We start from the raw sequence: 26,838 nt of genomic DNA on the forward strand, positions 1-26,838 counted from the left end.
TATGACAAAAAATAGTTATGTATTTAGTGTCGTAAGTGTCGGAATGGTGACGACTAACAATTGATGTCCAGGGACGCGACTCCGGGAGCATCCATTGTTTGGGAAGCAGAAAAGTCTCTTGACTGGAATGATCAGTTCCAGAGAAGATACGTACAAAATATGAGTACAATTATATACATTACACGGTGAGGTGTGACAAAGAAACAAAAATAACAAAAGGTTTATACAAAAGAGCATAGTTGTACATGTATGGGTGAGAAATGATTAAAAAACCACAGTTGACACTTCTGTGTTTTTAGAAAAATGAGAAGGTTACCTTGCAGAGGTCGAAATGCGAGTTTTTATATGAAACTTACGCGATAAGACATGCCGTTTGTCTGCACGAGGGCCAAATCTCGTGGGACAAAGGTAGAGCTAGAAGTTTGTTAATTATGAGTGTAGTGACCTAGTGAAGGTGGTGTCCGTTGTGTCCACACTTCCTAGTTTGACAATATCTTTCAAGTGGTAGTTACCGATGTGTTTACCAGAGGCGTCCGATAGGGTATATACTACATCTGAGATTTTTCTCAGCACTTTTGCTTTAACAAAGCGAGGAGCTAGTTTTGCAGAGAAGTACAAAGCACCTTGTGAGAGTGTGTTGTTGCGTCTCCAAACTGTGTCGTTTTCCTTTAAGGTAACATGTTTCCTGCGTAAATTGTGTCTGTTTGTGTCAGCAATTATACTGCCGGGTTGAAATTCCAGCCCTTTTATGTATTTCCTGCTGTAGAATGTTGCGTACTTAATCAGGACGTTTTTGGTTTTGTTGAAAGGAGAAATATTCCTGTCTTTTAATTCTTTTTCTAAACTTTGCGTACTTTGAGAGCAGATGTTGGCTATTATGCCTAAGGTGTTGTTTTGAGGATTCATTTTTTGGAAGTCGAGTTAGACTTTGTGAGAAGAAAAAGGAATTGTCAGAGTGTGTGGCTGGTTATTTTTCAAAAAAAGATGTGCTTGTGATGATGGGTGAAGAATTTTGTGAAATTTTTCAAAGTCCCAATATGGAAAAAAAATGGCCAGCGGTTTCCTTGTGTTTTTGATGGAAAAGTTCCTGAGATGTGCGTTTTTGAAAAAAATTTCGAAAAATTTCTAAGTCCTTGGTTTGTGAAAAAAAACGGCGAGGGGTTACCCTGGGATTTTAGTGAAAAAGTCCCTGAGATGTGCATGTTATAATATTGGCCTCGTTAAATTAATGATACCAAGAAATATAATTGATAAGTTTATTCTTTAGAACACACATCACTGGTAACAAAAAACAACGACCCTCGAATTCCTTAATTATTTTATGGTTGTTATTGATCCGTTATTTAGAGAGAGAAGAGGAAGAAAATGGGCTTGCAAACCTATTTATAAACTAATTCATTTGAATGTATTGGTATATATAATCACAATTATTGCCCTTAGGAGAGACATCTGTCGGATATTTCAATTACTCAATACAGATACAAGTGGCATTTTCGTTGGTTTGATTCTTGGCTAAAGTCTGAACATGCTGCCAGGGCACGGAAGAATTTATTTTTTTACACATAAACAAAAAAATTTTTTTTCTAAAAATAACCATAATATAAACAAAAATAATTTGAAAAATAAACATAATATAAATATGGACAAATTAATTTGAAAAACAATCATGAGATGAATATGAACAAAAAGTTCTAAAATAAGAGAATCATAATATGAACAAGTTAATTCGATGTTCCTAGGTCATCCTTCAGGTAGGTTGCTAATTCTTCTCCTTCTTATGACTGCTAGCAAAAATTTGATGGTCCAAGGTCATCCTTCAGGTAGGTTGCTAATTCTTCTCCTTTTTATGACTGCTAGCAAAAATTTGATGGTCCAAGGTCATCCTTGAGGTAGGTTGCTAATTCTTCTCCTTTTTATGACTGCAGGAACTTATTTATTCAGTCCGGGGGGTACATCGGGCGTCCCTGTAGCAATGCTTGAATCCCTTTCCATGGGTAATAAACATATTTTGCTGATAGGTCTCTTCAATGTTCCTTGTGCGGTTTTGAGGGTAACCACCCGCACTTTCCCGTCAGCTCCAGGGTGAGTAGCTAGGATCCTGGCTAGTTTCCACATATTAGGCGGCAGGTTGTCCTCCTTTAGTATGACCATGTCGTCCCTTTCAACAGTCCTGAGGCCCTTGTCTTCCTTCCATTTGGTACGTCTTTGTAATTCTGCAAGATATTCCAGTTTCCACCTGCACCAAAATGTTTGAATCAGTGCATTTAATTTTTGATATTGATTCAATCGATTATATTGTATCTCCCGAACATCCTTCTCAGAGATAGAAGCTATCCCTCCGCCAATCAGGAAATGATTTGGAGTCAAAGGATTCAGGTCAGTCGGATCGTTGGACAGAGGAGTGAGCGGACGTGAATTTAAACAGCATTCTACCTGACACAATAAAGTATATAATTGTTCAAAGGTTAAACTTGAATTATCGGTTATTTTTTTTAAATGATATTTGGCGGATTTCACTGCTGCTTCCCAGAGTCCAGCGAAATTCGGTGACCGTGGTGGAATAAATCCCCACAGTATTGACAAATCAGCTAAATATTTTTGAATCTTGTCATCAGATTTCTTTAACTTATCATACAATTCTCTCAGTTGATTATATGCTCCCTTAAAATTGGTCGCATTATCTGAATATATTTTAAAGGGTTTGCCCCTCCGCGCAATGAAACGTTTTAAACAATTTAAAAAGTTGTCAGTGGTGAGGTCCGTTACCAGTTCCAAATGCACAGCTTTCGTTGAGAAACAAACAAAAATGCATAAATAAGATTTCACCAATGGAGCCTTCCTGGTGATACCGCTTTTCATCATGATAGGACCTGCGTAATCAATCCCGGTAACCTCGAACGGCCTGCTAGGTGTTATTCTGTTTTCCGGCAAGTCACCCATGATAACTTGACTGGTTACTGGATTTTTTCTGAAACATACTATACATTTATGTAATATTTGCTTAACAGTGGTTTTTCCGGCAATCGGCCAGAACTGTAATCTCACTAGAGATAACAAAGTTTGTGTCCCTGCATGTAAATGTACATAATGAAGATGTCGAATAATTAATTCTGCTAACTTATTATTTTTTGGTAAAATTATTGGGTGTCGTTGCTGGTATGATAAATGTTTCGCCTTTGTTAGCCTGCCCCCGACACAAATTAATCCATTATTTATAAATGGATTAAGCGACAAAATAACGCTACGTTTATCCAGTGAACATTTATTACTCAAAGCCCTGAACTCATCCTTAAAATGGTAGCGTTGAATTATTGCTATTAGACGATGCAATGTATTGTCCAGCTCCGGCACGCTTAACCTCCCGGTTAATTTACAGTTTTTTGTGTTACAATTATTAAAGAAACGCAATATATATGCAGTTACTCTCTTTAGCTTGTTGAGAGAGGAAAATTTTGAAAAGATGTCCCACTCCGTGACATTAGTAGACACGCATACCGCCTTGGTTTTTATCTCTGGAGGATTTATACAGGAATTTTCTGGCTTCGGCCAGTGATCGGCCTCTCTTATTAGCCAATCTGGACCCTTCCACCAAATATCTGCTTGTAATAGTTTGTTTGCTGTAACTCCTCTTGATAAAATATCAGCGGCGTTTTCCTGCGATGAAACATGTCGCCAATGGGCGGGATCGCCGGCCTCTTGTATCTCGGCAACCCTGTTGGCCACAAAGGTATTCCATCTAGCTGGCTGTCCTCTTATCCAGCATAGTGCGATGGTAGAGTCACACCAGTAGTATGTATCCAACTCAACCATGTTGAGCGCTTCTTTGATGTTTTTTAATAATTACGTTAACAGCACCGCACCACAAAGTTCCAATTTTGGCAGGGATATGTTTTTTAATGGCGCTATCCTGGACCTGGAAGATATTAACTGAGAGTGCATCTTACCCTCGGCGTCCCTGGATACTAGATACGCACAGGCTCCGTAGGCCTTTTCCGATGCGTCGCAAAAACCATGGATTTGTAGGCCGTTTTGACCCCACAAGATTCTTCTCTTTATTTTCAACAGGTTTATTTGAGATAAATTTTTCATGTAATTTTACCAATCTTTTAATATTCCCTCGGGTATTTCTTCGTCCCAGGAAGTCTTAGATATCCATAATCTCTGCATAATTAGTTTTGCTACAACCGTTACTGGTCCTAGCAGTCCTAAAAGATCGAACGTTGAGGCGATACTTGACAATATCCGCCGTTTGCTTTGTACGGTACATACTGGTTTTTTCACTACATATGAAAAGTAATCAAACTCACTGTTCCATATTAATCCTAGTATTTTTTCTTCTTGGGGTTCTTTAGATATCAATCCTTGCATATCTTGACCTGGTTCGGAAGATAATTCTGCCACGTTCGATCTCCATTTTCTTAGATTCATCCCTGCAGATTTTAGTAAACTGATTACCTGTTGTTTTAGAAGGTGGCACGATTCAACGTCCTTTCCTCCCGTTAATAGGTCGTCCATGTAAAAGTCGTTTTTAATGACATTGCTTGCTATAGGAAATGAAAGTCTATTTTCAATACCTATTTGCTTCAGGCATCTTGTCGCCAGGAAAGATGACGGTCCTAATCCATAAGTCACTGTCCTTAGCTTGTAATGCTTCAAATCCTCATCCTGTGAAAAGCGCCAAACAATTTTCTGTAGATTGCGGTCGCTTTCCTGCACGTTTATCTGACGGTACATTTTTTCTATGTCCGCAGTTATGACTACAAGATGTTTTCTGAAATGTAAAATTTGCATATTTAAATCCTTTTGTATGTTAGGTCCGACCATCAGAGCATCATTAAGGGAAATACCAGAAGATGTTTTTGCCGATAAATCGAACACCACGCGAACTTTAGTAGTGGTGCTTGACTCCTTCATCACCGCATGATGTGGTAAAAAATATGATCTCGCATCGCATTCGGATTTTCGGCACTCTTCCATATGACCCAATTGTAAATATTCTCTCATAAACATGCTATATTGACATTTCAATTCTTTATTGGTGGAAAATTTTCTTTCCAATGTATGAAACCTTTTTTCAGCCATTGACAAAGAACTCCCTAGTTGGTCTATACAAGGGCGGGTTGGTAAGGCTACCGTAAATCTGCCCTCCGTGTCTCTACTATGACACTCTGTAAAGTTGACTTCGCAAGCCTTTTCTTCAAAATTCTGAGGTTTCATGGCATCCACCTCTTCTAGTTTCCAGAATCTTTCCATCTGGTTACCTATTTTATTAATGGCTAGATTACAATTAATTGATACTGGCCTTGTTTTAGTGATGATGTCGATCGCTCCGGAAACAATCCAACCGAGTTCAGTCCTTTGAATAGTTGGCCCGCCCTCCGTTAAGCGTATTCGATCATTATTCATTATTTCCCAAAAAACTTCCGCACCCAACAGGATGTCAATTGGAGACGTGACATTGAAATCCTTATCCGCTAGTTGCAAGCCAGATGGGATCTTCAACTCTTGTTTCCTGAAGGTCATTTGGGGTAGGTCGGTTGTTATAGCCTGCAATACTAAACAAGAAATTTTCTTATTATAATCACTATTCACTGCTAACATGTCAATTGTAACTCTTCGATTGATATGTGTGATGCGATTTTGTATTCCAGACACCGGCGTATTTATTTTTTCTGTTTTTAATTTTAATTTTTTTGCAAAACTCTCTCTTATGTAATTCGATTGGGCGCCTGAATCCAATAATACCCTCGCTTTGTGCAAACGGTTGTCGCTACCTACGATATTCACGATCGCTGTAGATAATAAAATTATCTTTTCATTTTTATTTAACACCGTATGATTTGCCACTGATGTCGAGCTGTGTGCCTCTTCATTTGTGTTTTCACTATTTAATTCATTAACATGTATCAAAGTATTATGTTGATCACTTGCACAGATTTTACATTTGAATTTATTTTTGCAATCTTGTGTAAAATGTCCTACCCTCAAACATTTGAAACAGGCTCGGGCCTTTCTTAAAAATTCTAATCTTCCCTGGATATTTAATTTGAGAAATTTTTTACAATAATACACTGGATGATTTTCTTTACATAGGATGCATCCGTGTTTGGTTGCTATCAATGAGACAGACAAATCTTTCTTGCGATCATCACGTGTTGTAACATTCTTGTAGGTAGGCCTTTTTTCTTGCAAATTTGTGAACTCCAGTACCTCAACACGTTTGGTTAGACATGTAATAAATTCTTTCAACGTTGGGAGTGCACCATCTATTGGCTGCTCTTCCCAAAATCTACGAGTTGATCCATCCAATTTATTAGATATTAAATATATCATAATCGCGTCCCAGGAATCAACATGTAATCCTAGATTTTTTAACGCTTCTAAATTTATATTAGCCTGATCAATAATATGCCTTAACGCGACTGGACATTCTTGTTTCATATCTTTTAACTGAAATAAAGATGCAACATGCCTATGAACTATTATTTTTTTATTCGCGTAACGTTCCTGCAGTATCTGCCACGCAGATTCGTAATTGTCGTGCGATATGGTCAAGGAGGCAATCAATTTAGCTGCGTCTTTTTTAAGGCACGATTGTAAATAAAAGAATTTTTGAGAATTGTTTAACGTATTATTTTCATGAACCAATGCTTTAAAGGTCTCAGCGAATTTAGCATAGTCAGTAATTTCACCATGAAATTCAATAAGTTTCAAAGTTGGTAATTTAATTTCACATTTTTCATGATTTACTGAATTCAATAAACCTTTTGCTAATGCAAGTACAGAGAAATATTGATTTTCAAAGGATTCACGTTGACTTACGTGTTCTGCCTCGTCATCCGAAAGTTCTTCGATTTGAGATTGAATTTTTTCAAAGTCATCTAACAATTTTTCGACCTTTTGATAACGTAATTCTAGTTCCGTTTTATCGAGTGTCTTTAAAATATCATTAAACCTTGTCAATTTCGCTTTCAAAACTCCACGCTTGTTGATTAACTGCTTTAACTTTTCCATCTTTAATGGTAAATAATAAACAATTTAACTTTTAAGCTCAAACAACTGACAGTTTACGAATGAAAACACGGCGGTGTTAGTAAAAATGCTTGTCAGTACCAGGGCTGACAACCTTTTAAATCAGCACAACCACTCACCACTGACAACTTTTTAAATCAGAAATTCGCTGAAATTATTTTGTAGCGAGATTTTACCCGGTAATTTTGAATATTCGCGTGAATTATTTTTAATTAAATAAATCCAATGACAAAACTCTTACAATTGAGATGCTCATTTAACAATAATCGTATCAATTTGCAATGTAGGTAGCTATTAAAATTTTATGCAACTGAAAAATCAGAAACAACAATAATTTTTTTCAATCTTTGTTGCATATTTAAATATTTCATTTGGGATAATTTGAAATAGGAAGGATTCGGGATTCGGTCACAGTTTTGATAGGATGGCATTGGGATACTTATCTGATGATGATCTGCATCTTCTTGGTTTTTTGCTGGTTCATATTTCGGCTCTTTCTGGTGCACGATGCGGCTCGATTGGACCATATGTTATAATATTGGCCTCGTTAAATTAATGATACCAAGAAATATAATTGATAAGTTTATTCTTTAGAACACACATCACTGGTAACAAAAAACAACGACCCTCGAATTCCTTAATTATTTCATGGTTGTTATTGATCCGTTATTTAGAGAGAGAAGAGGAAGAAAATGGGCTTGCAAACCTATTTATAAACTAATTCATTTGAATGTATTGGTATATATAATCACAATTATTGCCCTTAGGGGAGACATCTGTCGGATATTTCAATTACTCAATACAGATACAAGTGGCATTTTCGTTGGTTTGATTCTTGGCTAAAGTCTGAACAGTGCGTTTTTGAAAAAATTTTCGAAAAATTTCTAAGTCCTTGGTTTGTGAAAAAAAAAACGGCGAGGGGTTACCCTGGGATTTTAGTGAAAAAGTCCCTGAGATGTGCGTTTTTGAAAAAATTTTCGAAAAAGAAAAAAAAAATAATATTTCGAAAAATTTCCGAATACAGATTTCGAGGGAGTATTGTTTGTTCTTTCAACAATTATTGGAGGGTTGTTGTGATTCGTGACAAATTGTCTGAGTTTAGGCAGAACCAGTGTTTGGTTATTTACTCGTAAGATTCCCTTTCCCTGGACGACGACAGGTTTTCACGGAGAAGCGCCGAGAGTCGGGGGTTTACGTCAATCGCGAATCTCAATTATATGTAAAGAGTGAATCGGCTTTCTAGACTTTTTTTAAAAAGGATACTCTACCCACCTTCATTACATATAAAACGAAATTGTCAAATGGCAGAAGGGCTTTAATTTCCTTGGTTGTGTTCATGTGCAGACGAACTGACTAATAAATTCCGCAAACAAGAAATTTATTTTGTATCATGTACAAGATTTGAAATTGTTGAATTGTTGTTTATTGTAGCTCGTTCTCTCTAATAGTTGTACTCGGAAAGTAAACCTTCATGGTTTTGGATCACTATGTGATGTTTGAGATGTCCGAAAAGAAGTAAACGTCGATTGCGCACTTTGTGATAGAATACCGGTAATAAAATTTTGTCGAGTGACGATTCGTAAAAGTTATAATTTAACACAGAATAGTTTTAATGTGACACGGTTGTTTTAGATTTGACGCGATGGTTTGTAGAACAGCTATGATTTATTGGAAGAAAACATAGTTATTCAATGGTTAATACAAACAAGGCATGAAAACACAGTGAAAGAGTACAAGGTTGTTTCCAATTTGACCTCCCGATGGACGATTAATAACCAAAGAAAACCCACGTTTGCGTCAGTGCTACGATATGGTACCAACTGGAATCGAACCAGGTTATGAATTGGCTAGCTCAGTAAAAGGGTAAGCAGATGACTCGTGTACTATCAGGGGTGAGCAGCTCCTTTAATCATCAGCTCGTCCATCGGTTAGGAGGTTGGAAAGGCTGACACACAATAATAACACATGGGTAAAAAGGCACAAGGTATATTAATCATCTCGAGAAATACAGGGTTGACATAGATCTCTACTCTCTCTCTAAACTGACGACAGGATGAAGCGTGGATTTTACATGAAGTTAACTATTGAACACAAGAAAAGGTATGCCGAGAAAGCTTACGGGTTTCCAAGTTCTGATGATGGCTGGCGGCAAGACGTATCGAGCTGGGCATGGCCCGCGCCTGCAAGGGCGGCGGTACTGTTGAGGTGATGATATGCACTCGGAATCTACCCGGAAACGAGACTCCATTGAGTTCAGTTCGAGCTGAGATAATAAATGCTTGGGCCAGTTATTGTTGCATAGTATTTGGTTCTGTTGTTTCCCACCCGCGTTCCGCACTTTTTACCTACATGAGTCAGTTGTTAAAGTATCGCGCCGCCCGCAAGGTTCAACCGACCGCTTCCGCATAACCTATCTTGAGTTATTAAAACCACCGCGCCGCGCTATAAACGGCAAATGTTATACCGCAAAGAACGCCGTGAAAAGTGCATAAAAATAGCAATCTATAACGCATTGAACCATTTCGCAAATCCAATATCACTATTCCTTTCCTTGACCTCCTCCAATACTAACAATTACCCCACCGGTGATTACCGCAGTGCAAAGTGGAAAGGTGCTGACAGCTTGGAGACATTGGTAAGTCGATCAAACAATATCACAAATACCGCAATTACAGTCCATTCACGCCGCAACAATAAACATGATTGGAAATTGGTAGCGCAAAGCATCTAGTTTAGAAAACTGGAACGAGATCGCGTCTAATATCGCGTAATTATGCACGTCATGTTGGCGTGTAGTTTGCTTCCGCGAGAGACACTGTTGTTGTGACCAAGGTCGGGTATGGACTGCGGGGGCGGCCGGTAGTGACCAGTGTTGAGCCGAAGACGCTGTGTGTGGTCCGTGCCGAACACGCGGCGGCCAGCTGCGGGTAAGCTGGGGTAACCAAGCCCCTTTTAATTGTATAGGGAGACTGTATTACGTAACAATATTAACGTAAAAAAAATTACGTAAAGCATTACGAGCTCTTGGATTAATTGGATTAAAAATGCAGCTCTACTAAACAAAAATAATCAGTAAAAAATTGTAGCAAGATGGTCGTCTAAAGTCAAGGTCAAGTCGCAAGTCCAAAGACACCCTGTATAGTATTTACCATTGAGATATCCAGCGCACATTTTATCCGTCGTGAGATACTTGCTGAACTTGTACTTGGACATCTCTATGCGGCACTCCTCGTAACCAATGACTGGCAGATCCAGGGTCTTCAGTTCCTCTGATGGTTCTCCGTTCTCTGTCCTTCCCCAGCCAGCTACCTACCAGGAATATAATTTGTTTGTTACAAAAACTCAATCATTTATATTATGTATATTACTGGTGCTTTTATCACAGTTAAAACTACTTTGAAAACCATAAAAAATAAAGCTTAGGATTCAGATTTTTTTAGACAACTTTCGTTTTCGCTGCAACAACAAATAAATGTTATATATAAATTGAAGACAATGTTAGCAATTCTAAATTCTTATTCGTTTCTTTTTTTTGATTTGTCTGTTTCAAATATTCGTTTAAGAATTGCTAATATTGTCTTTGCATTCATCATTAAGAAAATTGAGAACTTTCAGCATTTTGTCCAAACTATCAGTGTACTTGATATGATTATTTATAATATATTATCTACTCTAAACAAAGTTTGGGAGTTCAAAGACATCTTTTCCCGTTATTATTTCTGTGCATAAGATTTATTTAATTTACGTGGGGCACTCCTGACAGAATAATAAAAATTTCGATGGTTTCACTGCGGGATCTGAATTTTGGACAAAAAAATAAAACATATTGAATGATTAAATTATCAAGACTACCGATTCTAACGTAGAGATGTGTAAGATCAAGTGTCATTTTATGCCTGAGATACACCAAGCAAATATTCATTATAAAACATGTTGTTACCTTGCCGATTTTTCCAGGTGATGTTTGAAGGGAGTTTAACCCCTCATTGACGATGTCGTAGCAAACGGCCCGGACAGAGTTTGCCAACTTAAAGGGAGTCGCCAGCTGCAGCAGAGCCAGGTCATGTTGATGGTTTTGCTCATCCCCGCCATACATCAAGGGAAGGTGAATAGCGATCACCTACAAATTATTAATGGTTATTGTGGTGTTAGAAAGTAATATGAAAAATACAATGTATGTCAATTTACGAGGCTAAGTTGCAATACGGGCGGTAGAGCGGAGTTTGTTTTTAGTTATTAAAATTTCTTAATTCCTATTTTTTTTTTTTTTTGTTTATTTATGCGGTAAAATATGTATCTTAGCACATCAGGGTGTAAATGAATTGATAAATAAATATTATTTATATTGAAACGTGCTGGACTATTCTTTCTCGCTCTTGCAACTCTTTCTTCTCACTGAGTGTTTCCGATGATTGAAGTTTGTGAAATTTTAGCAACAAAAAATGTGCTAAAAAGCTTCACAACCAACAATTTTGTAATAAATATAAAATCAAAAAAAAAATTAAACAAATGGAATGAAACTAAAAAGGTTCGTTTCGGAAGGAATAATTGAACCGGATTTGTGCAGTGAATTTGCTAGTGCTATTGATCCGGTTCTTTAAAAGGATAGAAATATTAGAATTTGTGGCTATTACAAGTTAACAATCAACCCTCAATTATTAATAGATAAATTTCCGTTACCGAAGATTGAAGAGTTAAATTAAGTGGCGGAAAAGTTTTCACGAAGGTTGATCTACGTCTAAAACAAGCGTAGAATCAGTTTATATTTAAAGAGAGGAGGCATTTCACTACGATTAATACACAATTGGTTTAGTTCGGTATAACTTTTGGGTTAGCTTCGTCGCCAACAATTTTGTTAAAGCAATGGCAAGTCGCCTGGGAAGATTGAAAAGTATGGCGTTCTATCTCGATGATATTATTGTTATTAGGGAAGAGAAAAACGTATGTGTTGTTTAGAGAGGTTATAATTTAACAATTAAGGCGAAGCTTAGTGCTAAATCCCTATTTTGGATTAATCTTTATAGCGAATTGGTTTACATTATGAATACCAAAAGATATGCTTTAGATAAATTGAAGTTTTTCCTATCGTTTCCCTTGAGTACAATTCAAATAAAAATTTTATTGATTCAATATAAAATACAAATCTTAACTACTAAAAAGTGTTTTTATTTAATAGAAATGTATGAGCGGATAAAAGAAACTTTAAAAAATTAAATATTAATATTTGGTTAATTTATACAGCCCCGTTTTCGTGAGAAATCGCCTCAAGGGCGCTGGCATTATGGCTGAGATTATCTGTGACAGTTTACCTTGATTAACTTTTTTGATTTCCTATCAAATTGTTTACAAAATAAATAAAAACCACGTTTACATTTGAAATTGAGCTTTTTTCCACTCCGTTTGCCAAGCGATTTTAATGCCTACGCATGACGATATAAGGCATACCAAGAATATACACATTTTGGCTTGTAGCTTCCTCTTAATTGTGAGAAATGTGAACTCAATATGAACGTTATTAAGTTTTTGGGTTATAAAATTAGCAAAGAAGAAATTGAACCTTGTGTTAGTAAAAAAAAAATTTACATTTAAATAAGTTAGAGAAATCAGGAAAAAAACGTTGAGGCCATATGAATCTGAAGTATGTTTGTATTGATAATGACAGTTTACACAATAATACAAATAGTGTTGATTGTAGATTCACAATCAAAATGGTTTGAGTGATCAGATCATAGCGCCCTTGAGGTGATTTCTCACGAAAACGGCGCTATATAAATTATCCACATATTATTATTGTTATAAAAGTTTTTTTACATGTTTTAACTACGTTTTTTTTATTGACAAAAAAAATAATTAAAATTTGTGTTCAGAATAAGTTTCCAATAGATAACCAAATAAATTATGTATTTTTCTGACAGATTACAGATTAACAGATTTTGAAAAATCTCTGTTTTTAATCGGAAGGAAGATTAAATCAGTTTTTGACTCATTTATTTGTAGAAAAAATGTGAAAGAAAAAGATATTTTTATTTATTTATTTCAAAGAATAGTTTCTGTACAAAGAGGAAAATATTAAATAATGTAAAACAAAAGTCAATTCAACGAAAAGAGACAATGTAAAGGTAGAAAGAAAGTAAGTTTAAAGTTTGGTCAGAAGGTAATGACTAGGGTTTTTAGATCTCAGATAAATAGGCTATAGGTTTTAAGAATAATAATTGGTGGAAGGGGTAGGTACTACGTTTATTAGACTAAAATAAATAATTCAAACATGGTTGGGAAATGATATTTGGTCAAGTGAAAGAATAGCACGTTCCTTAGCATAAGAAAAATAAGGAGATTTAACGCATCTGAGACAAAATAACCGGCTGCGGGTGATTTCAATTTCACAGAGATGCTGCGTAATCGGAGTATTCAAATCTTGTTTCTCCATGTTTCAGGTCCAAACCATGGCAAGGAAGTTTACACCCGAGGTGAGAAACTCTGCAGATGAGAGAGGAGAGGCAGAAGGAGGAACGCCGGAGTATTAACGCACCCATTTTTTAAAATTATTTAATCTAAAATATATTATTGTTTGAATAGTGTAAAGTAATTCAGTAAAATAATGTAATTTTATTTATTTTAATTTTATTTTATTTCTGTTCAAAAAATTTTACAACATTACAGATATGTTATCTAACTAATTGTAAAAGTACCATTTTCACAGTGAGAATGTAGTGCCAAAAACCTTACAAACTCATTGAATTTTCCGAAGAATATGTCGAAATATTTATATAATATATTTAAATAGCGTATCGCTCTTCCCACGGGCGAATTCGGGTACAGATTTGTACGACTCAATCGGCGATATAATATATTATGGTGACGTGCCCCAGAGTGAGACTCTGGGACAAATAAATTGATTTGCGCCAGAATCTCACCGTTAGAGACGAGGCCATTGATTAATTGAAAGAAATATTTTAGCAACACAAAACATCTACGAGTTTCTAGAGAATGGTAGTTAGTCATACCTAGAATAAATCTCGATGGATATAAATATGGATATGTTGCATAGAGGCGTAAAAAAAAATGATTTTTTTATGAACTCTTTCAATGTTTAAAATATAGGATGCTTCAAATGGGGCCCAGATAATACAATTCGACTCCAGTACACTTAGCACCAGTGAGTTGTAAAGAAGCCTAATTGTTAGTGGGTTTTGAAATGAGCGTGAATTGCGAATGACAAAGCCCAGCTGTTTATATGCTCTGTTGCATAAGTCATTTGTGTAATTTGTCAAAAGTAACCCCTAGGTCTTTTATTTGGCTAAAGCGATGAAAAATTTTATCGTTAATTGAATATTCAAATATGATCGTCTGTTTTGCCCTTGTGAAAGAGACTACATTGCATTTAGGTGCACTGAAGCTTAAGCAGTTAATTTTTGCCCAGTTTGCGACAGAGTTCACATTGATTTGTAGGAGGATACAGTCAGCGAGATTTTTTATTATGCGGTAGAGTTTTAGGTCATCAATAAACAATAAATAAGAGGAATGAGTGATGATTGAGCCAATATCGTTGATGAACAACAAAAATAATAGCGGTCCAAGAATTGATCCTTGCGGGACTCCAGAAAAAACCAGGAATTCAGCAGAGCGAGAACCTTTATAAAAAACGTATTGTTTGCGATTAGTGAAGTATGAAGCAAAAAGTAATAAAATTATTTTGGAAAAGCCAAACGTAGCTATTTTTTTTAATAGGACATCGATATCGACCTTGTCAAAGGCCTTTTCAAGTTCAAAGTATGTAACATGTACTTGATTTCCTTGGTCGAGAGTTCTTGATAGTAAGTCGGAAATGCATAGTAGATTTGATGATACTGACATCTGGGGTCTAAACCCATGTTGACGATCGTCAAGAAGAGGTTTGACATGGCTGTACAAATACCGATGAAGGATTTTTTCGAATATTTTCGCTACAGAGCAAAGAATTGCAACCGGCCGGTAGTTACGGATATCGCATTTATCACCCTTTTTATGTATAGGAGTTATTTTGGTAAGTTTCCATATATCCGGAAAAGATCCAGTTTTTAAGCAAGTGTTAAAAAATGACACAATGGTGAAATAAAAAAGTCAGAACAACCTTTAAGAATGAATGTTGGTATATTATCAGGTCCCATTGAGTTGGGCTTACTCAGTGCGGATATTGCCGTCTTAACATCCTCCTCTGTGATTTTGACTAAGTCGAACGGCTGACCTATTTGCTCGAGGTTTATGATGGCGTTAACGTCAAGAGTTGGTTGTTTAGTATTATAGACGGATGAAAAGAATTCTGCAAAGCTGTATGCAATATCATCATACGTATTTAATTCATTGCCATCGAATGTCATAGATTTAAATGCGTTATTTGATTTTTTAAGCATCTTTACATAAGTCCAAAACTGTTTGGAATCTGAAGCTAATGATAGTTCGATGGAGTTTAAATAATTTTTTTGAGAGTCTCTTATCTCACGTTTAACTAAATTACGGAAATGTTAGAATTGAGCGTAGTCTGCGAGGTTATGATGTGACTCAGGTTAGCACCTATAATTTAAGTAAGTAAGTAAGTAAGGAAGGATGTGGTAATAGAAAGTATTTAATTTGACTCGTCAGTATGGAGCGAGATAGATAAAATGTATTGTGCTGTATAGCATATAAGCAAGCGTATTGGCTTCATCTCCCTCTCTCAAAACCCAGCTATCAGTTGGAACCACACGAATCCATAATCACTGTACGCGTTTATTAACAAACTAAATGTTTCAAATATCCGGATTATTATTACGACAATCATCCATCATTGCATTAATATAACAGTTTCAATGGAACTCTCGTCTCTGCTCGAGAAGTACTGTTTACTTATTTTATAATTAGTCAATTGAATACGTGTATTAATTAAGGCGCTAAGTGCCCAAAAAATCTAAAACGATGTTTTTACAGAAATGTATTCTATGTACCGATGCCAATAACCCTAAATAGGATCCAAGTGCCTCAGGCAGTTCAAAAAATACAATAAATTGATGAAGTCTGGCATCGCTGTAACTCCATTGACATTCCATATAAAATGGCCGGCGATGATGTGTTGACAGTCGCGAGGTTGCTTGTAAAACGCCATCAAAAAGGTAAAGGAAATGTGCAAAATGCGAAAAAAAACTAAAAACCAGTGGCCAAGAGTATTCCACACTAAATAATAAAGTCATTCCTGCCAAAAAACCACCACATTCTGAGGTATGTGTATAATATTATTTTTCTGTACATTTTGTTACTTTTGGTACTGACGCGCTTGTGATGTCGTAATAATATTATTCATGCGTAATAATAATATTATTCATGCATGCATGCCTGTCGTAATAATATTATTCATTCATTATTATTTTATTATTTTTATTTTATTTAATTTTTAATTTTTTTTTAATTTTATTATTTTTCCATCCACAAGCTAAGGCTTTTAATGGAAGACCAGTAAAATTATAATATATTATGTTGTTTATTGCATTAATAAAAAAAAAAAAAAAAAAAAAAATATTGTAAATATTAATTTCGAATCCAATCATTTTGTAAACAGATAATTCTTTTAATTCCACTGTTTTTCGTATGTACTCGTAACTTTTAATTTATTATACCTACTTATTTCATGGAAAATAATAATTAAGTTTTTTAGTGTCGTTATGTTTCATAAAGCCGTTTCCAATGATATATTGGTCTTTCGTGATGTTGATAACAATAATTTTAATAAAAACATGCATTTAATGATATAATAATAATAATAATATTTTATTCCAGGATGTGGGGAGGTTAATGCAATCCCACACGTCCCATATAGATAAAGCGCTGTTTTTTTATAGATATGACCTCCGAACTTTTATTAATCAAAATGTATGCTTTCACAATACATTTTTTTTATTTTTTTTTATAGTGAATACCTCACAAGAGTCCCAACTGCTCCCGTCTGGAGCCAGTGAGACTATGGCATCCCCAATTGGGGGATGTTGTGAGGCTGAAGGTAAGTGGGGAAGGGAAAGAGGAAGGTGGGGAAGTACCTGGCTATTCAGATCTAGTCACTAAACACGGCTAAAGCCATTTGGAGCAACGTTTCAATTCTGAATGGTGGTCTTACACCAGGGCGATACTGGTAGTATCTTCCACTCTGGAACGTGCCGCAAATATACTATATATTATTTGAATTAATTAAATTGTGAAATAACACAAATTAATCAAATAAAATTTATTTGCGCACGCCGGGTTCGAACCCGCGACCTTCGGAATGGCAGTCCAATGCGTTACCACTGGACTATGCCGGCCGTCAAAATACATACATACATAATGGGGTTGGCCACGCAAAGCTAATTGTAGATGTCGCCATCGGTGAAGAGTGTCAACCAAATGTCAAATACAAAATTATCTATGCTTTTTCCATACATTTTGGTAGGTAGGTATTGTATTATTTTCTTAAACTGTTTATTAAAATTTGCATTTTGTTTGGTAGAGCGGTACCTACTTTCGAAACACTGTATTCCTTTTAAAATATGTCTAAAGGTTTTATGAAAAGTTATATTCCTATGTTTAATTTTCACACACCGACACTTTTTATTGTGTTTGAATCATTTAAATAAATATGTACTTGTACATCAGAATAATTTTTTATTAAATTAAACAAATAAGTGATTTGTTTTATTTATATGCACATCCCTATTCCCCATGTGAAGGTTGTGCACTTAGATCTGCCAGAGCCCCTGAGTTGGCACTTAGAGCATTAAATAAAATTCTTATTGTGGAGCTTTACCGAAACCGTCGTTGTCCGTTTTAAACTTTTATTTTGTAGAAATGCAAAATTAATTTATGCTTTTAAATTATGGAAGCCGTCGAGATTGTTCCATACTACTAAGTAACATTTTTACAAAGGGTAGGCCACATATAATTTTATTAGACAAATCAGTATTTTGTTACAGCAAGCAGTTCTAGTTTTTGGCACTTAGCGCTTTAATTAATACATGTATTCAATTTAGTATTTTTTCTGCTAGTTTTCATAAAGCAGTACTTTTGCTGATACAATTGCTCCCGGTATCTTTACAAGCCTCAGTTTTGAGACATAATATCTCATCAATAAAGTTTACAGAAATACTCTCTGTTCTCAATGTACTTAAATATTTCAATGAGGAATTTTAATCCTTTCCCATACACCATACTATCTGAGAATATAAAAGTAATTATAACATAAAAGGAAATTTCACCAACATCTGATTTCTGGACCACTTTTACGTTTTCAGGCAAATCGTTGTCCCAGGACCTGAAGTACTTCCCGGCCCCCACCTTATAATACTTTGCATCTATCTTTACTAGTTTAACCGGGTCAAAGAAGCAATGCGCGGCTGAAAAAAAAACATATATGATTTATTTTGGCAAAACTGAGAATATTTTAAAATGAGAAATTCATTGTAAATCGTCATCGTAACTAGCTAGAGGAGACTGACTGCATTGAACGAGGTAAAGCTTAAGCTACGTATACACAAATATTCATGTTCGACGGTTTGGCTCGATCGATCATATTGACTTGGAACTATGCTCATGATTGCGTCTGCATGCTCGAGCAGCTCTACACAAGACGTCATAGATATAAAAATATGACGCTCAAACAAATTGTAATTTTTTGTCGAACATCGGGGAACAATTACGGTCCCTTAAACTTTTTTTGCATCGAGCGGTTGGCTCGGTATTACCGTCGGGCATGAACGGTAGTGAGTACTTAGTTTTAGAGTACTCTAAAAGGAAGGAAGTAATCTAGAGATACTAGATAGATAATGATACGAAATATATTATTGAATAACATTTACCACTGATTACAAGATTAACACTTATAATGGAACCTCCGCAAATCTGTGTGACGGTATTTGTTGTTTCGTCCAACTGGAAGATCCCCACGTGCCAAGGGAAGGTGTCTTTTTTAACAGTGGTCCCATGTACAATTTGTACTCCGCCCAAGGCCTTTTCTAAACCGCAATCTGCAAAAAAACTGTTTTGTTAACTCTTTTTTCGCACTAGAATTTCATGAATTTTATTTACGAAATATTTACATAATGAATGTCTTATGTTGTGTACAATATTTTGAAGAGGGTGGCGTTAAGTATTATGTCCTTCCTACAAAGAGACCTTGCCAGTTTTTGCTCAAAAGAAACCGGAAAGAAAGTTTATGACTTAGACTCTGAAATTTCTGTCTAATGTTCCATTTAAGTCTCAGGGTAAAAGGGTTTATTCGGCATTTCAAAGAGCAAGAAAAATAAGTACAAAATACTTCACCTGGGATACAATCTGGAATAGGGTAATTCCAACTCCCGCCTTGCATGCAGGTCATGTCTTCAAGGTCATCGCTGGGATGGTAGTGCCCGGACTTGCAAGTTGAAGTAATCACGGATCCATAAGGCAGATGCTTGGAACAGTCCATCTCGATTTCCGATTTGTAGCACCTGAAGTCCACAGTGAGGGATTGGACCATATGACATCTTTCTAAAAAAGTGTATGGGTATCAATGAACTACCCAGACTGTTGATGCATATAAAGCATTACGTTTCTGACCCAGCCGCAGTAGTGGGAACACTGGATTGTACAATGTAAAAGACGCATGAAAATAATTTGCAAACTATGTACTTGCACATTTTTTTGGTACACAAGGGTTAGTAATAAACATAGATAGGAAATATAAATGCCTTCCACGTAGGTTTGAATGAAAGCAAATGTCTCCATTGACTAAGTAACTTCTTGGGTTAATTGGTTCTAGTCCAATTAGTCCGCGCTCTCTATTTATTACACTTGCCTTTTATACATCAACTCGACACAGGAGGCGCTGAGGAAAATAATTTTTCTCAGGGCCCATCTCATATTTGATGATGTTGTGTAGAAGGTATTTTTAATGAAAAGAAGGAGAGGAAGTTCGGGGGAGGAAAAGGGTAAGCAGGGTGTATAGGATTCTAGGGGTCGGTGTGTCCAGGAGTGATGGATATATATAAATTATAATGACAATGGGTCTAAAGAGACAGGCGTAAGAGTCTCGCTCAACGAGACTCTCTTGATCTGGCTCGATACGTAGTTGATGAGCAGTCGCATCCTCCGAAAAGGGCACCCCTGTTAAGTCATCAATCGTAGCAAACCTCTTGGGTTGACCTATGGCAAAGGTGTTGTTATCTAATAGATGTTTCCCGGGGAGGCCTGACATAATAATACATCGCCATCTCATATGATCAAAATAAAAATTTCATAATGATGAAGAACGATCAGACTTTTGCTTCACCAAACAGGCACGCATTTATTTCTTGCGTTCTTCTTTATTCTACGTTCAATAACATTTTAATTTAAATAACAATCCACATTTTTTTTCAGATACAGTTGGTTGGTAGTTTTAATTTAAGAAATTTTGCAAGAGGTTCCGAAAATAACGGTCACAAAGAAAATCCTTACTCCTGCAAGTTGGCGGTGGACGGCTCCATTCGCCGGCTTCGCAAACGGCGAACTCATTTTCTGTGGAAGGATCATAATTCTTGTTGCAAGAGTAAGTGATGTAGGTGAACTCTTCAACGATAGTCTTTGGCAGCAAGTTCTTGTTAGGACCCGACACCGTGAACTTCCCGTGTGATGGGTAGCTTGGCAAGGCGCATTTAGATCTGAGAAAGAATGAAAAACACATTTTATAAAAAAAACAACATTTTACATTTTGTCAACTTAGTTTTCATCTATAGTCTTTTGTTTTTGATAAAACTGTTGTTTTGTTGATTTTCTAATATATTATATTTGCGGCATGTTCCAGAGTGGAAAATAATCTTAGTAACGCCCTGGTGTAAGACATGAAATAGCTTTTGGGGTGTTTGGTGACCTAAAAAGCCATGTACTTCCTTACCTTCCTCTTCCCCATCACCTTTCCCTCCCTACTACCTTCAGCCCCACAACACACCCCAATTGGGGATATCGTAGTCTCACTGGCTCCAGACGGTTGGGAGAAGTTTGACAGTCTTGAGCTGTTTCACATAAAATGCCTTTTTAATACGTTTTGAAGTTAAAAATTTAAAAATATTATTTGTTTATATTTTTCATAAAGAAAAATAAGTAATTTTTACAATAAAAAATAAATTGGATGAGACTTTCCTGTAAATAAATACAGAAATGACTTTTAAAATCTTAAATATTTTCGCATTCACGAATGTAAAATTTCAGTTAAGGTAAAGCTATAAGTGAAATCACTATTTAGATTAATTACTACAAATCGATATAGTTTATCAGTACCAAAAATATACCATGGATACATTGAAGCTTGTTCTGTCGCTTGGCTTGATCAGAATTAAAATAAAATTGTTAATTACGTCATAAAAAATATCAGCGTAAACTACTAAATAGATTTCTTTTTCAAGAGTTCACTACGAACTCGTATAAGAAACAACTTAACAAAAATACATTTATATGTCTATGCTTATTTGCTACCACTTGACTTGATTAACTTTTTTTCCGTTTTTATTAAATTATTCAAAAAAAAATAAAATCCACTTTGGCGCTTACGTAATAATTTTTTGAGTGAAAAAATGCACTGATTTCTAGTATTTCGTCAGAAGACCGCGGAGAGTGGAAACGAACAGACGTCAGATCTGTGCCGGTTTTTTCCGTGTTTAAATAACTTTCGCTAGCAGTATTTTTTTAGTTATCAAACCATGAGGGTAAGCTTGTGTATTATTATTTTTCGTGACCAAAATATTATACCTTTTCAATACATCTATTTGAAATTCAATTTCGTTTTCTTGAAAGAATGTATCACTGAAGTGGATTCTTGGAAGTGGAAATTAACCCAATATCCGATCGAGCTGAAACTCGGCAGATAGAAACGTTGTCGAAAATAATGCATTTTGGTGGCCCATAAGTGGACATATACGCATTTATCTGAAATTGGATGACATTACTACAGTTAATATACGCAATAAATGTCGGTCATACATACGGTAATACTGAGATTTGTTAGATTAAATTGCATTTGTAAAATGGTTTTTATAATGATTCTAGTGGGCCGAGGCAGACGTACGTTCTGCCACAGACCGCCTTTATGAAGGGAAGTTAAATTTTGGGTTTGTATGTGTTTTTGGATGAGAAATCTGAAAAATTAAATTGTCGTTAAATAAATATTTTTAGATCTCGACAACAGCGCCACATATCGGGTCTAAACTATATTTCAAGCTGGAACCAACTTTCATTGAAACCGGTTGGGCGGTTTCGGAGATTAGCGTGTACGAACACAGTAACACGTGATTTTTATGTACTAAGATTATTTAAGGTCTTCTTCTGCAGCACATCTTTTTATAAAAAAATACAAAGAAAATATAATATAATAGTTATAGTAAAATATATTAAACATAGGTATGACCTGTCAATGGCTTATTTGACATTGCGGCTGGGTCCCACCCCGGCGTCGTGAGCTCAATTTATCGCCTGGGTAAGTCCTTCATCGTGACACAAGCAAAATTTTCCGCTTACTGTGATGGTATGTAGTAGGAGATTTTCAAATATTGTCAGGTTATTTGCAATTCGAGAATGTTTGTCTATTTTTAAAAGTATTACAATTAACACTTTCGGCGGGAAGGGTAGTTAAACCTCTTACTCCGGTCCTATTTGAATGGCGAGATATGCATTTCTGTACGATAATTTTATTATTTTACAACCAATAATTATTAGCTTGAAACACTCATCCACATTGAAAAATCTCCTGATAAAAGATACATGACGCCAACGGGACTTGAACCCGTGTCCTTTCGATTTCCGGTCGACAGCTCTGACCACTGAGCTATGGCGGCTTGTCTCTTATCCGCGAAATAATTCAATATTACTAGTATTTCATTCAACAATTACTGCTTGTTACATTTTTTCACCTGAAAACAACCAACTTTATTTTATATGAGAAAGGCATTGTAAGTGCTAACTCTCTCACTAGATGGCGTCGAGACAAATTGTCTACATTTTTTTGGTGAAGATACTAGAACTTGTCAAATATTAAATATTAATTATTGCTTGTAAAATAATTGTTACCCTTTGTGCTATGCATAAAAAATCTTGTCTTAAACATTAGTTTACGAAAAAAATAATAATTACGATAATTTTATAATAATCTCTTTGTTAGGGTTATTATATACTATATGTATATATTTAATGAATTTGAAACAACTCTTCAACTTCTTGTCTTTTGTATGTAAGAATATTTTATCAAAAGGAAACTGTGGATAAACCCGTAGAACGGGCGAGATGCGGAAGTTTTCGTTTGTTTTGCAATGATTTGTGCATGAAAAAAAAAAAAGTAAATACATACATTTTATACAAACAAAACATCACTAAATTACTAAAAATTGACTTACACATATTTCGTGTTAATAAGGCTCCTGTTATTTGTAATGATTATAAATGCATAAAAAAATATTTCAAAAAAATTAAATGCAGCTTTTCAATAAAAAAAACTGTGTAATTATATTAATCAGTAATCTCTAAAGTTGGAGAATTGTTGGCTGTTTACAAAAGTTGTTGAGTTGTCAAAAAAACTCCGGCAGTATGCGTCCACCAGTTGAATAGGGTTTTAGCAAGCGTGCGGAAGGGTCTACGGAACAAGATCTTGCCGGGCGCTTCCTACCTATTGCAGGTTCGCAGCGCACGGCAATAATGTATTAATTATTTAACAATTCCTTGCCTCGCGCAGACAAGAGGTACAATCTGAGTTTCGTGATTATTATTATGGAAGGGGTAAGAAAAAAAATACTTTTGGCTTTCATATTCCTCTTAAGATTAATACTTTTGTACTTGACAAAGCGAGAATTTCAGAATAATAATATGATAAATTATTTTCTTGCCAGATGAATAAAAAATATTTTAGTAGGTCATTATGTTACAAAATACAATAAAACCGGGAAAAGTGAGGGTGAACAAGAGAGAATCCATGGTGAAGGGGAGTATAACTCCGATACTTTTTTGGTTCTTTAATGACGTCACAACAGCCCTAACCAATGAAAAGCCGTCGTGGTTTGATCTCTCACTCTCTCTAGCATAAGACCCGTGTCACAGAAAGAGAGGCTATGCTCCACCATGGCTCCACTTCCCTCGGAAACCACGTGACGATGTGACGCCATCTTGACAGTTCATATTGTTGTTTTGAGTTGTTTGTTATGTGAAAATGTCTGAATGTAAAGTTATCAAGCCGTGTTGTGTGAAGGGCTGTGCTGATAGACAATCGACTCGACATAAATACCCAAAACACGGAAGCTTTGAGGAACGCAGGTTCCGCGAATGGGCCTGTAGAATCGAATTCGTATCTTAACCTATATTCGTTTGTGGCTGCCATTTCACCATCAGAAACAAAAAGCCGAATGGATCACTTCGAAGTTCCGCACTGCCGACTTTAAATCTTCCCGGCATTGGTAGTTATCCGGATTTACGACAATATCGGACCCGTTGTGACGAAAATACAGGTGCAAATCATGTTCCGCCAGGACCCTACACTACAGGACCGTGTGATGTCACCAAAGACCATATTACGTCTTGCGAGATATAAATCCTTCTTCCAAAAGGATTAAGGAAGATTATGAAGGTAAACATCTGTTCTATGTTACTTGAAAATATTCTAAAATTTCTTCATCCATTATTCAGATCTTTTAATTTCTTTCCTACGACCTCAAAGATAATTTTTCTTTCAGATTCAAGTGTTCCTGTAGGACCCAGCGGTAATAATTCAGTCGCCACACGAAAAAACGATGCTACCTTGTGTAAGAATATTTATAGTTTCTTGTTTTTTTTATGTTTCTTTATTCATTGAAATTATTTATTACATGCATTTAGGATTTTTCGACCACCATGCTAGGCACATGCCCGTGTTATGGTGGTCGATTTTCTATACATTAACATAAAGGTAGCACAGTAGGTATATGGAACTTGTATGCCGTACAGTGGTGTCAAACAGTTTTAATTAATTTTTGTAAAAAGTTTTTAAACTTTCGGTTATTAATATTATAGTAATTATATATATATATTTCTTTAAAATCAAAAACTTTTATTGGTTTTATAACCTACGTTCTTTAAAAAATACCTCAAAGAAATTCTTTAAAGAAGTTTCGACCCTTTCCGGATATCCATTTTTGGACACCGGCTGCAAAATGAGTAAGTGTACTGGATCTTTTGATGTCGTTATTTAGTGCATTGTATATTTTTGGTGCGATGTATGTGTATTGTCTTTGTGAGAAAGTGGTTTTTGTTATGGGGATTGTGTATTTTCCATGCGTTGAGTAGCGTGTATGTATATCTTTTTGAGTATAATTTATCAAACCATTTTTCCAGATATGGATGAGAACTATCTTAATATATAGTTGGCGAATGTCCAGGACTGCTAGTTTCTTAAAGAGTGGCTCAGATGGGTAAGAACGGGAACATTTGAAGATGATCCTTAACAAAAGTTTTTGAACAGTCACTATATGCAGCACAACCTCCCCATCCTATAATGCCGTACGTAGCTATAGATTGGAATAGAGCAAAATAAACACTTTTGAGTGTTTTTATATCAAGGATTGATCGAAGAGAATACAAAATATAGCATAACTTACGGAGTCTTTTTGTTATGGAGTTGATTTGGGCCCCTCAGCGTAAATGGTTATCTATAATGACACCTAGGTAATTTATTTCAGTTGACGGTTTAATAATTGGGCATGAACAGCTTGTAGTAAGAGATAGTCGGGGTGTGTCTACATTTTGTGGGCAAGTGTGAATAATTAGTTTAGGAAGGTTTTCTGAGAGAGTTAATTTTCGGATTGAAAAATGTATATATTGTGTTTTTTTAATATTTAGGGTGAGGAGGTTGGAGTCCAGCCATTTTTTAATTTTGTTCAGTCCAGAATTTGCCTTCTCAATTGTTGCTCTCCACATTTTACTAGTAAAAATGATAACCGTGTCATCAGCAAAAGATATTATATTACCTTCAATATCCAAATTCAACAAGGAGTTCATATATATGAGAAATAAGAGCGGGCCTAGAACACTTTCTTGGGGTACGCCGTAGGAGATGGGTAAACAATTACTCCTGTATTCTTGATCGGAGTGGATGATGGTTGTTTGTGATTTCTGCGTGAGGTAGTTTTTAAACCATTTCAGGGCAGTACCTTCTATCCCAATCTGTTGCAGTTTTTTTAGAAGAATGTGGTGGGAAATAGTGTCGAAGGCTTTAGACAAATCTAGAAAGACAGCAAGAGGTTTATTGCCTTTATCGAGGTTATCTGATATTTATTTATTTATTTATTTATTAACGCCGATTATAGCGGCTTTTACAAAAGAATAACAATTGTTTTACTTATTATAAATACAGAATATATATAGATAAAAAAATATTAATATAAAATACATAAAAGAGAACAACAGAAATAGTTATTATAAATACAATACAACAATATGTATATGTAAATATATAAACAATTCATTTACAATTAATCTCGGATAAATTATACTAAAACTGTATTTGGTTATAGTCAATCAGAGAAGCGCTGACATACAGTTTTAATTAGGTAGTGTTTGTATGAGGTTAAACTAGCAATGTTTATGGATTCATCCAAAACATATTTATTACCAAGTACATGTAGGCGATTCATTATGGAATTTAGTTCAGCGTTAGATCCTGTATTGTTGCAATGGTAGGGTAATTTGAAACGATTATATTATCTTGGTAAAGGTTGCAATTGCATCAGCAGTACCTACTACAGTCTTTGCGAAAACCGTATTGGTTTTTTGAAAGGATTTTATTGTCCTCGAGGAATTTGA

General features: G+C 35.5%; 1 protein-coding gene across 1 annotated transcript in view; it reads right to left on the reverse strand.

The window, feature by feature from the left end:
- The window catches only part of LOC149410108 (phenoloxidase-activating factor 3-like), a 56,293-nt gene that overhangs the window by 9,446 nt on the left and 20,009 nt on the right, over positions 1–26,838 (reverse strand). The window contains exons 3-8 of the mRNA XM_089648599.1: positions 20,485–20,687; positions 19,330–19,536; positions 18,867–19,034; positions 18,271–18,404; positions 10,973–11,152; positions 10,182–10,341 (exon numbers count right to left, since the gene is read on the reverse strand). Of these exons, the coding sequence (XP_089504725.1) occupies positions 10,182–10,341; positions 10,973–11,152; positions 18,271–18,404; positions 18,867–19,034; positions 19,330–19,536; positions 20,485–20,687 (1,052 nt within the window). The remainder of the gene's footprint in view (positions 1–10,181; positions 10,342–10,972; positions 11,153–18,270; positions 18,405–18,866; positions 19,035–19,329; positions 19,537–20,484; positions 20,688–26,838) is intronic.

Source organism: Hesperophylax consimilis, chromosome 28, assembly GCF_061612785.1.
Source record: "Hesperophylax consimilis isolate HC1 chromosome 28, BYU_Hcon_1.0, whole genome shotgun sequence".
Taxonomy (NCBI): Eukaryota; Metazoa; Arthropoda; class Insecta; order Trichoptera; family Limnephilidae; genus Hesperophylax; species Hesperophylax consimilis.